Source organism: Podarcis melisellensis (genome assembly GCF_964234715.1).
Source record: "Podarcis melisellensis genome assembly, chromosome: 2".
In the NCBI taxonomy this organism is placed as follows: Eukaryota; Metazoa; Chordata; class Lepidosauria; order Squamata; family Lacertidae; genus Podarcis; species Podarcis melisellensis.
Window position 1 is genome coordinate 90,269,287 of NC_138529.1, and position 16,532 is coordinate 90,285,818.

Below are 16,532 nucleotides of genomic sequence, written 5' to 3' on the forward strand. Positions count from 1 at the left end.
CTTTGCACTAGTGAAAAGCATTTGCCAGTCACTCCTACCACCTTCAGTATCATCAACTCTCAGCAGCACATCTTTTGGAGGGCTGCAGTGGATTGGGGGTGAGCAGGTAACAAATATTGAAACTGTGTGCTCTGTAAGCATGAGGGTTTTTTTCCCCTAGTTCAAATCCATTTGGATGCAATTTGGAAAGTTTTCAGATAATAGGGATAACAGGCAATTGCAAAATTATGGAACAAAAATTTGTGTCCCATTAACTGTATTAGAGGGTGTGTGTGTGTGTGTGTGTGTGTGTGTGTGTGTGTATTACAGATAGACCCCATAACCCCAGAATCTCTACTAGGTATGTGGTTGTGGACATCAGGTATGGACACCAACAGCATTTCTCTGTTACCACTTCCCCATCTCTAAATATATCACTGTATCACACAGATACTGCTGCCTTACATATCACCGCAGCAGATATGCTAAAGGATTACAAGGGGCTGAGATCACTATGGCAACAAAATTCCTATCATTCTCTTACAGCTGCACTTCTCAAAAGATAAGGCAGGCCTCCCCAAGGAGATTGAAACGATTGCTAGGGAGGCGCAGTCCATGACAGAATATTTTTTTTAAAAAAGGGCAAAAAGTGTGGAGGAGGATTTTAAAAGAAGCTAAAGTGGAGAGAAAGTGACAATTCTTCTTAGAGGCTCATCCAAAGGTGGTAAAACATTGGCACCAAGACCCCAGACTACTAAAGGGGTTTCAGATCACGAGCCAAGAGACTCATAAAAAGCATCCCTGGCTTGACTACGTCTTCCCACAGATGCTGCTGGGCAAGGGGAATTATACACCTAGGAAAACGTTACAGGTTTGATAGTCTCCTATGGCAGAAAAAGTGAAGGGGTCCAATCTGTGACTACTTGAGAGTCTGGGTACTGGATGATCTGGAACCATTTCCAAAATAGAACCATAAAAAAGAGTCAGTGTGGTGTAGTGGTTAAGAGCGGCAGTCTCATAATCTGGGGAACCGGGTTCGTTTCCCCGCTCCTCCACATGCAGCTGCTGGGTGACCTTGGGCCAGTCACACTTATCTGAAGTCTCTCAGCCCCACTCACCTCACAGAGTGTTTGTTGTGGGGGAGGAAGGGAAAGGAGAATGTTAGCCGCTTTGAGACTCCTTCGGGTAGTGATAAAGCGGGATATCAGATCCAAACTCTTCTAAAATTGTAGAGTTGGAGGATGTTCTTAAAGTCAGAAGGTGTTGTTTTGCTTGTTGGAGTTGAGCTCCAGTAATATTTGCCTGAGTGAAAAAGCCATGAAATGCGAAACTGGTGCCAAGCCTTTACATCAGTAGTGCACAGGAGAAAACCTAACCATTTTTCTTCTCATCCTAAAGAGGCAGGCTGTCAAGACCATCCCTTAAGAAGACGGGCTAATTTATCTAGTTTATGATTTTTCATTTGAGGCAGGCACCAATTTTTTAGGAGGCTACCGCACATGTTCCTTGTTGCTGATATAGGATCTCCCCAGTGCAGAGCTACTTTGCCATGTTCAGCTAATGAATTGGCACCCTTTAATTGACACCCGTGGTAATGTCACTATTGTCCCTCTCAGTCCTACTGCTATAGGTATCGATGCACAGCCCGAAGCCAAAACACCCCTGACAGCTCTGCTTCGAACCTGGGGTTCCGCTGCGCTGCTGACACTCTGCCTGACTACTTAAAGTGACAAAGGCTGGCTGGCAGCTGTGGAGGACCGAAAGATCTCACCCGAGGCGAGAAGCGCTTAAGGAAGAGAAGGACCGTGGCTCAGTGAAGGATGTCTTTCTTGGAAAGATGAAAATTGAAATGCTGAACTTTCTGCTTTAATGAACCTTGGCGAGAGGGGGGAAACGGGCTGGATTTCCATTTGTATTTCTGGAAATCTAGCATTGATGTATGGAGTATTAACTTTGTTGTTTTACGTCTGAGAACCGAGAAGAATTATGGCCATGAATTGAGGGGCTTCTCTCTTAATAAGGAAAAGAAATGTTTAGAGGCAATTGGCTTCAACTAGGAGATGGATTTACCAAAGCAGGAAGTGAAATGCTGCTTTATTTCTTTTAATAACAATTCAGTGTGTGGCTTCCAAGTGGCCCCCCAATACCAGATATGGCCAACTTCCTGCAATATTGGAATCAACTTTGGTTTAATTAGCCTTGGGGATCACAGTCCTAAAGATGCAGGCATCAGTGTATACAGTATGAATTAGTTGCAAATTTGTTTTCACAGAGTGCGTAGAATCCTTATAGGAGCTACAAATGACCCAAATTAGAAAAATGTGCACAAACAATGCATTTAATGTTTCCAGTTTATCCTTGTTGCCAAATCTAAGGTACTTTCATTAAGGATTGAAACCTATATACATTTAGTTAGGAGTAACGTTGGCATTTCTGGACCAAATGTGATTGTTGGTTGAATGAAAGGGACATCTGAAGTGTTGGTGTGTGGAATGAGGAGGGCTAGGGTGAAAATCAGACACAGTGTACACCAGAGGTGGGAAACCTGGACCCTCTAGGTGTCTTTGGATATTTCCTACCAAACTGCCATTGAACTTTTGCACATCACTGACTTATACTAAGCATTCTCCTTTTGCAGAACAGCAAAAAGTTCTTTCTCTAGTCAGTGGGGGGGGGGAATACATAAAAAATAATGATAGGGGAAATGAAGATGAAAATAAGTTGTGAGGCTTAAATGTGCTAATACTGAGACCTAGCTATAGAATTTTGAAACAGTTAACGAATATCTTTGATGTCATTTGGTCTGAGAACTGATAAAGGTGGAAGCCACAACGTTTTGCTGTAAGAATTTAAAATTTCTGTCTTGTTTCTAGTCACTATAAAGTGTGTGTGTGTGTGTGTGTGTGTGTGGTGTGTGTGTACACACTAGTTTTCTGGTTGTAAATGGTTTTAACTTTTAACTTATTTTGATTCTGCATTTTATATACAGGTAGTTGTAACCTACTCAGGAACCTTACTCAGGTAAGAAATACAATAAATCAGGCATAACCAATGAAGTGCCTTCCAGATGTTTCTGGATTATAACTCCTGACATTCATGACCATTGGCCATGGGGCTGATGGGAGTTGGAGTCTTAAGCACATCTGGTGGGCACCATGTTGTTAACCCCTGAAATGCCATTACTACTTAGGGATAGAGAACCTATGGCACTTCAGCTGTTGTTGAATTCTAACTTCTGTCATGCCTGACCATTGGCTGCTGGGGGTCCATCTGGTGGGCCACAAGTTCCCCACATTTGACAAAATATTTCTAATCATATGAATTATGCATCTGTTAATGCTAAGCAAGCTGGTGTGCTGCAAGCTTCTCACATTTCATGATGCTGTAAAATACATGGTTTTTAAATTCATTTAATTCGAGTAGCATATTCATTTTTGCCTATCTATTCTTCTGTTTTCCATTCTTCTTCCAAAGAAGGATATCGTATCTGTTTGGTGTTTTGGTACAATGGAACTGGATACCACAGAAACATTTTCACTGTAAAACCATTTATGGTTGAGTTCTGGGTAGTAAATGTACAGATTTTGACCTTGGCAGTATAACCAACCCAAACCATCAAAGTGACTTCTGTGTAATGGAAACTGCCAGTATTAACTTGTATATAGCTGCACATGGTGTGGCCTAGTAAATAGCACAAAACTGAGATGAACTAAGTTAATCAACAGCACACGCTTGGATAGTTTTGGCCTTGGTTCCCATGTGTAAAATGGAAGTCTCATTCACTGGGGTGAATGAGACAAGGATGTTAAAGTGCTAGAAGGATTAACAATCGCCACAGCCTCATTCTGCCTAATGGTAGGGCCAGCCCTGTATTTGTTTTGCTGACAGTGGGGCAAGTTATAGCAAACTGCTGGAAAACTGAGGAAGAAATAGCTTTGACTATCTGGTACTGTCTAGACTACATTGTTAGCAGGGAAGCTTAATTAAGCAGATAAGAGTAGCATGAGCTTGTGTTGCAACAGATGACTTTTTGCAAGAGTGGCACTGCTTTATACCTCATATTAATCATCACTAAAGCCACCAGCTACCCACAACGACCTCTGCAAGGGCATCTTCAGATGCCAGTTTTCACAAAATGCACAGAGTATGAAGCAAACCTTTACCACAAATACACACAGAGAAATTAGTAACACACTTCTGTATCTAATTGTCTTGTTAAAAGCATTAAGAAGTTCATGCCAGCAGTTTAGCATAGAAATTTGAACATGTCCAGCACTCATTCCTGCTCATTCCTGCCACTATAATGCTCAGGGATTTCTTCACTATACTGGCTCTCATATTGAAATCCATTGGTAATTATTTAGCAGTTTCACCCATCTTCCGCTTTCTAGCAAATACAGTTAAAGGTTGACAACCCAGTCAAGATTGTTGCCTGGATCAAGCAATGGGTTTTGTTTTCCATGTTTCTTTGGGCAAGAAAAGTGCTTCCCCTTTTTCTTCCTGGTCCTGCAATTTTCTTTTAAAAAATACAAAGTCTGGCACCTAAGGTCAGGAAAGTGGAAATCTGCCCAAAGACCTGCTCCGACCATAACGCCTTGAAAATGGACTTGACACTGCTCCCAACCGGTTCCTTTCGATGGAAGATGAATGACAACTTATTTAGAGATCAGGAGATTATGAAAAAGGCCCAAAAAGCTTTGAAGGACTATTTCGAAATAAATTTGTACACAACGGTGGAAAAAAGAACAATTTGGGACGCAAGTAAAGCTGTGATGAGAGGGTTCTTAATACAACAGAATGCCATTAAGAAAAGGAAACAAAATGAAAAGAAAGACAAGATTTTGGAGAAAATAAGAGAATTAGAGAAGAAGTTAAGAGCAAATCCGAAGTCACAGCCGATTCTGAGAGAAATTAAACTTTATCAGGCACAATATTCTAAATTGATAAATCAGGAAATAGAATGGAAGATTAAGCTAATGAAACAAAAAACATTTGAATCGGCAAATAAATGTGGGAAACTGCTGGCTTGGCAGTTGAAGAAGAGACAAAAGTTGAATATAGTAACAAATTTATAAATTGAAGGAAGAAATATTCAGAACCCTGTGGAAATTAGAAAATCCTTCCAGAAATATTTCAAGAAACTATATACCCAAGGGCCGCAAAATGAAGTTGAGATTGAACAATTTTTGAAAAAACATAGTCTTAAAAAATTTACACAAGAAAATAGACTACTCCTGAATAGTCAAATAACACGACAAGAAATTGAACATGCCATTCAGAACATGAAGCTGGGCAAATCTCCAGGACCAGATGGTCTGACCTCCAAGTATTACAAGACAATGAGTGACTATTTGATTCAACCTTTGATGGAGGTCAGCAATGAAATTTTGGAGGGAAAGAAGGCGCCGGAATCGTGGAAGGAAGCTTTTATCACGTTGATACCAAAATCAGAAACTGAAAAGACACAACTGAAGAACTACCGCCCCATCTCCCTTTTAAATGTGGATTACAAAATATTTGCTGATGTTTTAGCAAGCAGACTTAAAAGAGCTTTGAATGAAGTAATTCATAAGGATCAGGCAGGCTTTCTCCCAGGAAGACATATGTTTGCAAATACAAGGAACATTATAGACATTTTGGAACTTTTGCAAACAAATATAAACACTAAAGCAGTTTTGATTTTCATAGACGCGGAGAAGGCCTTTGACAACATTTCTTGGAAATTTATGAAGGGAAATTTAAAAGAAATGGGAGCGGGGCGGGGTTTTCAAAATGGGATTGACGCAATATATTCAGAGCAAAAAGCCAAATTGATAGTCAACAATGTGGTAACGGAAGAATTTAAAATTGAAAAAGGAACACGACAAGGCTGCCCGATTTCCCCTCTGTTATTTATTTCAGTCCTGGAGGTGCTCCTGAACTTGATTAGAGGTGACCGGCTGGTGCAGGGGATTGAGGTCGGAGCGAAACAATATAAACTTAAAGCTTTTGCAGATGACCTAGTTTTGACATTGCAGGAGCCAGAATCTAGTACGAAAAGAGTTTTACAATTGATACATGATTTTGGACAGGTCGCAGGATTTAAGCTAAATAAACAAAAAACGAAGGTGTTAGGGAAAAATATGACAGATGCAGAGTCAGAACGGTTTCAGAGAGAAACAGAATTATCATTGGTGAAAAAGGTAAAGTACCTAGGGGTTAATATAACAGCTAAGAATCTGAGTCTATTTAAGGATAATTATGAAAAATGTTGGTCTGAAATTAAGAGAGACTTGGAAAGTTGGGCAAAATTGAAACTTTCTTTGTTAGGCCGAATTGCTGCCATTAAGATGAATGTGTTGCCAAAGATGTTGTTCTTGTTTCAAACATTGCAAATTGTGGACAAAACGGAGTGTTTTCGGAGGTGGCAGAGAGATATTTCTAAATTTGTCTGGCAGGGCAAAAAGCCCCGAATCAAGTTTAAGATACTAACAGATGCAAAGGAAAGAGGGGGCTTTGCCCTGCCAGACTTAAGGCTGTACTATGAAGCCGCAGCTTTCTGTTGGCTGAAAGATTGGCTACTTCTTGAAGACACTGACGTGTTAGATTTGGAAGGTTTTAACAATGCTTTTGGGTGGCACGCATATTTGTGGTATGACAAAGTTAAGATAAACAAGGCCTTTAAGAACCATATTGTCAGAAAAGCAGTGTTTAATGTCTGGACAAAATACAAAGACTTATTAGAAAATAAAACTCCGAGGTGGCTTTCACCCTTGGAAGCTAAGGCTTGGAAAAGACCCAATATGGAAGCCTACTGGCCGAAATATTGGGAACTGTTAGAAAAAGACGGGGACAACTGGAAATTGCAGAGTATGGAGAAAATGAAGGATAAAGTGCGAGACTGGTTACATTACGCTCAGATTAAGGAAATTTTTAAAAGTGATAAAAAGCTAGGATTCCAGGTGGAGAAATCGAAGTTGGAGACAGAGCTGTTAGAACCTAAGACTAAGGTACTTTCAAGAATGTATAATTTGCTGCTGAAATGGAATACGCAAGACGAAATGGTTAAGTCGGCTATGATAAAATGGGCACAGGACATTGGGCATAACATTATGTTTGAGGATTGGGAAAGGTTGTGGACCACTGGGTTGAATTTCACTGCATGTAATGCTTTGAAAGAAAATGTAATGAAAATGATATACAGATGGTACATGACCCCAGTTAAACTTGCCAAAATATACCATTCGTCTGATAACAAATGTTGGAAATGTAAAGAAAATGAAGGAACATTCTTTCACCTCTGGTGGACTTGCCCTAAAGTGAAGGCCTTCTGGGAAATGATATATAACGAGTTGAAAAAGGTGTTTAAGTATACCTTTACCAAGAAACCAGAGGCCTTTCTTCTGGGCATTGCCGACCAGAAGGTGTTAAAGAAAGATAGAACATTTTTCATGTACGCAACAACAGCAGCAAGGATACTACTTGCTAAGAACTGGAAAACTCAAGATCTACCCACACTGGAAGAATGGCAGATGCAACTGATGGACTATATGCAATTGGCGGAGATGACTGGCAGAATCCGTGACCTGGGAGAAGAAAGGATTGAAGAAGATTGGAAGAAATTCAAGACCTACCTGCAGAAATATTGTGATTTAGTGGAACGTTAAGAAGGATGCTTGGTTATAAATAATCGGCCATCATTAAAATAGATTAAGAATTGATATTTAAGCAGGTGGTTATAGATTTGGAAATAAGATGATAATTTGCTTGACAAAAATTATTAAAGATGTAAATGGGAGCGGGAGACGTGAGGAAGCTCAAGAATATTACGAAACTTTGTTAAAACAAAGCAATAATGTTTATTATTATTGTATTTTCTTTTTAAAAAAACCTTAATAAATATCTATAAAAAAATAAAAATACAAAATACAAAATCAAAATAAATAAATCATGGCTTCTAATTAAACACTCTGTTCCCAGTTGTGATTCTTGCATTGGGCTAGAGTTTTGCTTGCTTAGCTATTCAGCGTTTGTGGCATTTCCTGTCCTAAGTAATTGTCAGTCCAGCTGTGAATTTAGCAAATTGCTCTGTGTTCTCCTAGGGAAGAAGTGCCCAGCAAGATTTGGAGACGTGGAAAGATGGAGATGGGGATTTTGTTGTTGTGTTAGATTATGTCAGAGGGAGTTGTTTTGATCATAACGGAAAGTGCTCAGCTGTTGTTGTATCATCCCGTAGCCTTTGATTGCACAAGTTTGCCGTCTAAAGTTATCATCAAAGGCTTTCCTGTTTGTGCTGTGGCATAACACTGCAGGAGGCAAGTTGTGTTGGGAAGTGTGCCCCAGTGCAGTTCTCCAGTTATGAACCCTGATTCATGCAACAGTAACTGAGAATCAACTAGGTGGGTAGAACCTTGACTCCCATCCTTCAAGTTCATTCAGCTACACCCTGAAATCTGAGGAAACCACTTGATCCTGTGCATGCATACTCAGAAGTAAGTCTCACTATGTTCAGTGGGGCTTGCTCTCAAGTATGAATAGGATTTCATGATGAAATTACAATTCCTGCTTCTCCACTGGCACAGAGTGATGCTTTGCACTACACCCACAACCTGCAACCTGTCTCAGTCAACGCAAAACCTATTTACAAGCTTAAAACCATTCCTTGGTCTTTCCTGCTGGTGTATCTAGCAATTACTTGTGTATGCCCATAAATGACTAAGCCGCTTCTGGCGAAACTAGAGCAGTGCACGGAAACACCATTTATCTTCCCGCCAGAATGGTACCTATTTATCTCCTTCACTTTGACATGCTTTCGAACTGCTAGGTTAGCAGGAGCTGGGACAGAACAACGGGAGCTCACCCCATCACGGGGATTCGAACAGCCGACCTTCTGATCGGCAAGCCCTAGGCTCTGTGGTTTAGACCACAGATGTGTACAATGTACCAGCATAATGGCAACTATGTGGGGGGCACTATTCCTGCACTATGCAAGTAATTTCCCAGTTGTGATAGCACAGATGTGGCTCAATCTGACTATTTAATATGCAAATCATTTAGGTGTAAGAGACCCTTAAACAGAGGGATTCTTTTCTCACCTTGGTTCCTTTGTATGCCATGATAATGCAGATTTTCTGCCTATCTTGGGTTAGCAGGAATGAACAGTGTACTTGATTGCTTCTCTTTCTCTCCCCCCCTGGTTGTGAGTGAGATGAGCAAACCAGGAAGCCTTGGCTTTGTAGTACATCCAAACCAGCATTCTTGGTTTGCTGCTCCTGAGCAAGCCACCATCAGCAAACCAACAACAAGCCATGGCTTCTTGTGACTTGTTAAGGAGCAACAATAAATGATCCCTGGTTTGTGTTAAGCCATAGTTTCCTGGTTTATCTGATTCTTGGCAGGGGACGATCAAAGCAGGTGGTCAGTGTCCATTTCTGATTAACAATGTAAAGCCAGAAAGTCTGCCTTACTGTTGGCACAAGTCTGGTTATTAGTGTGCCGTTTATTTATTTCATAAAAATTATACACTGCTTGAATGTAAAAAAAAGAACCCTTCAAAGCAGTTTACAATGTTATGTACTAATCACACACAGTAAGAGAGAGCAAAGAGAAGTGCATGAGCCCAATGGCTACTTCTGGAGGATACAGACATTTTGGATCTGGAAGGATATGACAACAGTTTCGGTTGGCATGCATATTTGTGGTATGACAAGGTAAAAGTGTACAAAAGCTTTAAAAACCATATTGTTAGGAAAGCACTGTATAATGTTTGGAATAGATATAAAGATCTATTGGAAAGTAAAACCCCCAGGTGGTTGTCACCAATGGAAGCTAAGGCAGTGAAAAAACTTAACATGGACTCTAATTGGCCTAAATATTGTGAAATTTTAGAACAAGATGGTGAAAAGTTGAAGCTTCAAAGTTTTGAGAAGTTAAAGCACAAAGTTCGAGATTGGTTACATTATCGTCAGATAAATGAGACATTTAAGCAAGACAGGAAACTTGGTTTTCAGAAGGAGAGGTCAAAGTTAGAAACAGAATTGCTAGAACCCAATACTAAGAATCTATCCAGAATGTATAATTTGCTGCTGAAATGGAATACACAGGATGAAACGGTCAAATGAGCTATGATTAAATGGGCACAGGATATTGGTCATGATATTATGTTTGCTGACTGGGAACAGTTATGGACCACCGGTATTAAATTTACGGCATGTAGTGCCTTGAAAGAGAACATAATGAAAATGATCTATAGGTGGTACATGACCCCAGTCAAGCTTGCAAAGATCTACCATTTGCCCAATAATAAATGTTGGAAATGCAATGAGACTGAAGGCACCTTTTACCATCTCTGGTGGACCTGCCCAAAGATTAAGGCCTACTGGGAAATGATCTATAATGAAATTAAGAAAGTCCTTAAGTGGACATTTGTAAAGAAACCGGAGGCTTTTCTCTTGGGCATGGTCGGCCAACTGGTACCAAAAAGGGATAAGACATTCTTTATGTATGCAACCACAGCAGCAAGAATTCTGTTGGCAAAGTATTGGAAGATGCAAGAACTACCTACTCTGGAAGAATGGCAGTCGAAGGTGACAGAATATATGGGACTGGCAGAGATGACCGGCAGAATCCGTGACCAGAGGAAAGAGACAGTGGAGGAGGACTGGGGAAAATTTAAAATATATCTTAAAAATTGTTGTAAAATTGTGGACTGATAAGATGTTAAGGGGTAAGAAACAAAGAATTACAGCTGTAAATGTTAATCTTAAGTAAAACTAAAAGAGACTTGATTAGAAAATTGACTGAAGGGTTGCTAAAAAAAAAAAAGGTAAAATAAGGATGCGGTGAAAGGGAGGTATGGGGAAGTCAAATTTTGTTGTATGTTTTTGTATATGTGTTTGGTTTGTCTTTTGTATGTTTTGTATGTTTAGAAAACTAATAAAAATTATTATAAAAAAAGAGAAATGCATGAGCCAATCTGAATGTAATCTCTAGATCCACTATGTCCGTTTATGCTTAAAATTGAGTGTGTGTTTATGCACAAGCCGAACCCAAGTCAATTAAGTATTTTGAAAGGTCCAATCTTAGATTTAATCTAATCATATCTAATCTTAAATTTCTATGTGCCTTTTTGTGCTTAATCCCTACAATTAGTAGATTTCAAGACTATGAAGATACATCTTTTTAACAGAGCAGAATATTAATTCTTCAAATAAATCTAATTTTGAAAGATAGTTGGGAAGCAGGGGTGCTGAAAGAAATGCAGTTGTTACTAAATCCTACTTTAGAACATTTATAGATAGTTCAAAGCATTGGTTTCCTGGTACTTTCTGCTGTTTAATATTCCACCAGGATGAAACAAAACAAAATGTTCCCTTCAAGCTCCTGACATATGGCTGAACAAATCTCTTGTATGGGACTAAAGGCTCTTGCATATATTTATGAATAAGTCTGAAAAGCCTTGCTCTTGGATCTACCCACTCATCTGTAAAATCAGAACACAAGTGAAATGGATGGCTTCTGAACCAGTGGCTTGTGATTTCATGCCTGTAGAGCTATGCATTTGGTAAGCATGACATCTCTCTCTTGCTCTGGTGTCTGTCGGTTGCGTGGCAAGTTCCCGCCTCCCCCCAAAGAAATAAAGACACAGGACACAAGAATTCAGGTTAGTGGGTCAAATTAGGCCACAACTTTATTGATTACAGGAATTGAGCAATCTTGGCCTTAGGCATTGGTCCTAACTATTAACCGGCTAAAAGCCGGAAGGGTTAATCACCAGTGGGAGGAGTCCTGCTGGGGCACGTCAACTAGGACCTCCCCCTGGCGTCACCGCGTGGGGGCGTACCATGGGCCCACACCTCCTTAGGCTTAGGACAAGGCCACGCCCCCCGGAATCTTTTACCAGACTACCCTTGTCTGGGGGAAGGTGATGACGTTCCTTCCCCCCTCATTTGCATAACTATAGGACTGTACCCCCACCAATGCCTAACCGCCGCGGGGGCTGGAGCCAGCCCCCGTGTGTGGGGGGAGGGGCGTGATGCCCGCAACCCCACCTCCTTGCCAGCATGGAAGTGGCTTTGCAATCTTGCTTTTAAAGAGGTAATGGTAATGGTACGTATTGGGTGAGCAGAGGCGAGCAAGATAGCTGATTCTCTGGCATCCTGGAACTCCCAGCTCCAGTTTTACACAGAAAGCCTGTGTTTTACATTGGAAACTGACTTACCCTAAGGTGAATATAGGACTGCAACCTTCATCTCTTGAAAAATTGTATGTTTAATAGAATGAAACTGTAGGTAAGGAAACCAAGTTAGTCCCTCAGCATTTGTTGATCCTACAGTCAGAGAACTCCTAGTTTGTGGCAGCACCTGGTAAGTCAGGGCTGTTCTTCAGCCTTGGGTCTACAGATGTTGATGGACTATTACGCCCATCTTCTCTGATCATTGACTAAGCTGGAAGTGGATCATGGGAGTTGTAGTCCAACATCTAGGGACCAATTAGGAGGGGCAGACTGTTGGAGATGGAATGAACAAAGACACTTCATTCACCTAGATACTGCTTAGAGAATATTCTAGAAGACATTTGTCACATTTTACATCTGAGTAATGAACTTTTTGAAAATTTTCTTGTTAAGGGTAGGTAATTCATCATTTTTTCCGTTCTGTGGTTGTTGGTGTATCCTAAGGTTACAAACTTGCATTCTGATACAGTGGTACCTCTGGTTACGTACTTAATTTGTTCCGGAGGTCCGTTCTTAACCTGAAACTGTTCTTAACCTGAAGCACCACTTTAGCTAATGGGGCCTCCCACTGCTGCTGCACGATTTCTGTTCTCATCCTGAAGCAAAGTTCTTAACCCGAGGTACTATTTCTGGGTTAGCGGAGTCTGTAACCTGAAGCGTATGTAACCTGAAGCGTATGTAACCCGAGGTACCACTGTACTAAGGAAGGGACCCAGGGCTAACTTGGCCATGAGACAGACAGCTGGTGCTGGGGACCACAGCAGCTTGCCATTCTTTCCCCCTGAGCTAGCCTGCTCTATAGTTCCTGTGCTAACTAGCTGCCCTCAGGTGCAATGGAGGATCACCCAGGTCACATCAGCATGCTGATCTGTTTGAATTCTGTATGTGGATTGGGCGAGGGTACCATCTTCTCCTTTGCCTCAGGCAGCAAAATATCTTGAGCTAGCCGAGCAGGGAGCAGGACCTGGCAGACTCCTGTGGCCAGTAGTGGTGCACCCTGCTGACACTTACCTGGACATGGTTGGGCCAGCAGGGTGGTGAGGTCGAGTCTATGTGGGTGAACAGGAAGGAGCAATCATTCCCCATCCCCCATATGCAGCAGTAACTCCAATAGCACCCCGAAACACACACTACTACTGCCTATGGCTGGTGCTGGCAGCTGTGAAGGAATGAGTCTGCCCTTAGGTTCTAACACAGGGAGGAATGTACAGCAAATCAGCTGCTGCTGTAAACCTCTCTTTGTTCTAGTCTGCTACTCTAGCTATCCCCAGCTCAACAGAGCCTATGGAAAAGGCTCAAGAGAGCCTATGGAAAATGGCTATGAAAGAACCATCTGAGCGGGTAAAAAAAATACCCCAAAGCCCTGACTAGACCATTATTTTTTTGGTTGAGTGGCTACCTGTGCTGATCTATGTCTATCCCTCTGGGTCGTCCTCCATGCATCTTAGAATTTATAAGCAATAAACGGCATTTCAATGCCATTTTTATTTTACCCCCTCAATAAAAAAATAAATTCTATGGAAGACGAAAGTGTAGCACTGAGGGTTGTGGAAGGTAGGGAAAATAATAATAAGATCACACTCTAGGAATAAATGAGTGGAAACATGGGTGAGGAACCAGATGTCTGGAGTGCAAATCCCATAATCTATCTGTTGTCCATAAGACTGGGACTGATATTATTATTATTACCACCCTTCATCCAAGGATCGCAGGGGGCTTTACAATATAAAAACACAACAATACATACCATATTGCAGGTGGCGCTGTGGGTTAAACCACAGAGCCTAGGACTTGCTGATCAGAAGGTCGGCGGTTCGAATCCCTGCAATGGGGTGAGCTCCCTTTGTTCGGTCCCTGCTCCTGCCAACCTAGCAGTTTGAAAGCACGTCAAAGTGCAAGAAGATAAATAGGTACCACTCTGGCAGGAAGGTAAACGGTGTTTCCGTGTGCTGCTCTGGTTCGCCAGAAGCGGCTTAGTCATGCTGGCCACATGACCCAGAAGCTAAACGCCGGCTCCCTCGGTCAATAAAGCGAGATGAGCGCCGCTACCTCAGAGTCAGTCACGACTGGACCTAATGGTCAGGGGTCCCTTTACCTTTACATACCATAGTAACAATCAAAAACCATACCCACCCCCAGTTTAAAAGGACATAGATTGTTTAATTAGCCAAAGGCCAATAACAGTTGGAGTCTAGCAACATCTGGAGGACAACAGTTATCTAAGCATGATAAATCTTAGATCATACATGGGAAAGTGTGGGACAGTTTTGCAATAGAGATTTGTGAGAAGGGGCTATGATTTCGAGTTTGAGGCAGGGATAAGAGAGATCGCAGCTGCTTCTCATGAATCTCTGCCACAAGATTATTCCACTATTTATTTTGTATTTTCCAAATAGATTTATTATGCTTAGAGCAAACTCTAAGGTGCACCTATATGCAAGTCTTCCAGATGGTAGAAATAGGAGCTTCACTGCACCTCTTTAACTGTTGATTCTGACTGGTGTCCATACCAGAGAAAATATTGCTAAAAATTTGCTTAGTAGAACAAAGCCAGCTCTGCATGGCCAAATCAAAACCTGGTATTAAAGGATAGTGCAGTCAATTCTTTCATATGGTTTTTCAGTAAACTATGTTCATTGATACAGGAAGTCTTCTGCAGAGCAGGAATTAAAAAGCAACAACAGCTAGATATGTATAAACAAAGTGATTTGTCATCTTTGGATACCACTAGAACTGCCCCCTGGTATACTATGTTTAAATATCAGCAGGGTCATGAAATTACTTTACTGTTTTGAAAGCTTTCAGCCCCGCTAGCTCAGATTTCATTTGATGACCTCTGCAATTTTTAGATGAAAGACACAGCTATATTCCTTACGTTTGGAAAGGAATACGGAGGTGAGGAACTCAGGAGTGCATTGCACTATTTGTCTTGCTGCCCTGTAGCAGAATGGCAGCATTAAGGTGTCACAGCAAATCTCCAGTATTGGAGGCAGTAAGCTTCTGAATGACTGTTGGGAATCACAAGTTCTGTTGGGCTTAAGAGCTGCTTCCTGCAGACAGCTGTTTGGCCAATGGGATAACAGAAAGATGGATCAGATGGGCCTTTGAACTGATATTATTATTATTATTATTATTATTATTATTATTATTATTATTATTATGTTTATACATACCCCAGCCACTCTGGTCGGCTTTCAACAGAACATTAAAAACAGAATAAAACTTCAAACTTTAAAAACTTCCCTAAACAGAGCTGCCTTCTTCTGAAAGCCAGATAGCTGTTTATCTCTTTGACATCTGATGGGAGGGCGTTCCACAGGGCGGGCCCACTACTGAGAAGGCCCTCTGCCTGGTTCCCTGTAACTTTACTTCTCGCAGTGAGGGAACTGCCAGAAGGCCTTCAGCGCTGGACCTCAGTGTTCGGGCAAAATGATGGGGGTGGAGATGCTCCTTCAGTTATACTGGCCCGAGGCCGTTTAGGGCGTTAAAAGTCAGCACCAACACTTGGAATTGTGCTCAGAAAGAGCAGCTCTCTTTTTACACTTTTAAAAGACTGGTTCAGAAGTAAAGAAACTTTAGGAAAACTATGGTGGTTTAGAAGAGGCAATACTGTATTCACGTTATTGCTGAGAACTAAGCCTGGAGTAAACACCACAGAAGAACTGTAGTTTTGTTACTGACTCTTAGCTGCTTAAAGCCAAAGCTCATAAAGGGGGTGTTTTTGATTTCACCCTTGAATATGATGCAGAGTTACAGCTGACTCTGCTGCTGCTTTCCTTCCCTGCTCATCACACTTGCTGCATTCACCCCAACTGTAACATTATCTGTGAAGTACATGACTTCTGCACTGCTCATATCACTTCTTTGTTTGAAAGATCTCTTCTTCCTGCCAATGAAGAGATCCCAAGGCAGGTACAAACAGCACAGTCAATAAAAAAATAAAATCCAAACCACAACTACAAATGCTATATGAAACAAATTGCTTTGGCTTTGGTCCTGGCACAAAACCATTATTCATTTCAGTGGCAGTCATAGGTTACGCCCTTAGGCACAAAGCAGGTGTAGTTGAGAGAATTATTTGCAGCCAAGTTGCATTTCTCCATTGGGATGCTCCGACCTAGTAAGGAGCTCGTTTTTCCAGAAAAGGCATCATAATCATTAGACCTGCCTAACTGTATGTTGAGAGACGCGGGTGGTGCTGTTGGTTAAACCACAGAGCTTAGGGCTTGCCGATCAGAAGGTTGGCGGTTTGAATCCCTGCATCGGTCCCTGCTCCTGCCAACCTAGCAGTTCAAAAGCATGAAGTGCAAGTAGGTAAATAGGTACCACTCCAGCAGGA

At 41.4% G+C, this 16,532-nt stretch overlaps 1 protein-coding gene across 2 annotated transcripts in view; it reads left to right on the forward strand.

Moving 5' to 3' along the window:
- The window catches only part of SUMF1 (sulfatase modifying factor 1), a 76,965-nt gene that overhangs the window by 58,807 nt on the left and 1,626 nt on the right, over window positions 1-16,532 (forward strand). The window contains exon 9 of one of the 2 annotated variants that reach the window (XM_081903073.1): window positions 1,596-3,753. The exons of the other annotated variant lie outside the window; for it this stretch is intronic. Coding sequence (XP_081759199.1) covers window positions 1,596-1,709 — 114 coding nt within the window. The 3' untranslated portion in view covers window positions 1,710-3,753. Of the gene's footprint in view, window positions 1-1,595; window positions 3,754-16,532 lie in introns of those variants that run through there. 2 annotated transcript variants of the gene reach the window in all.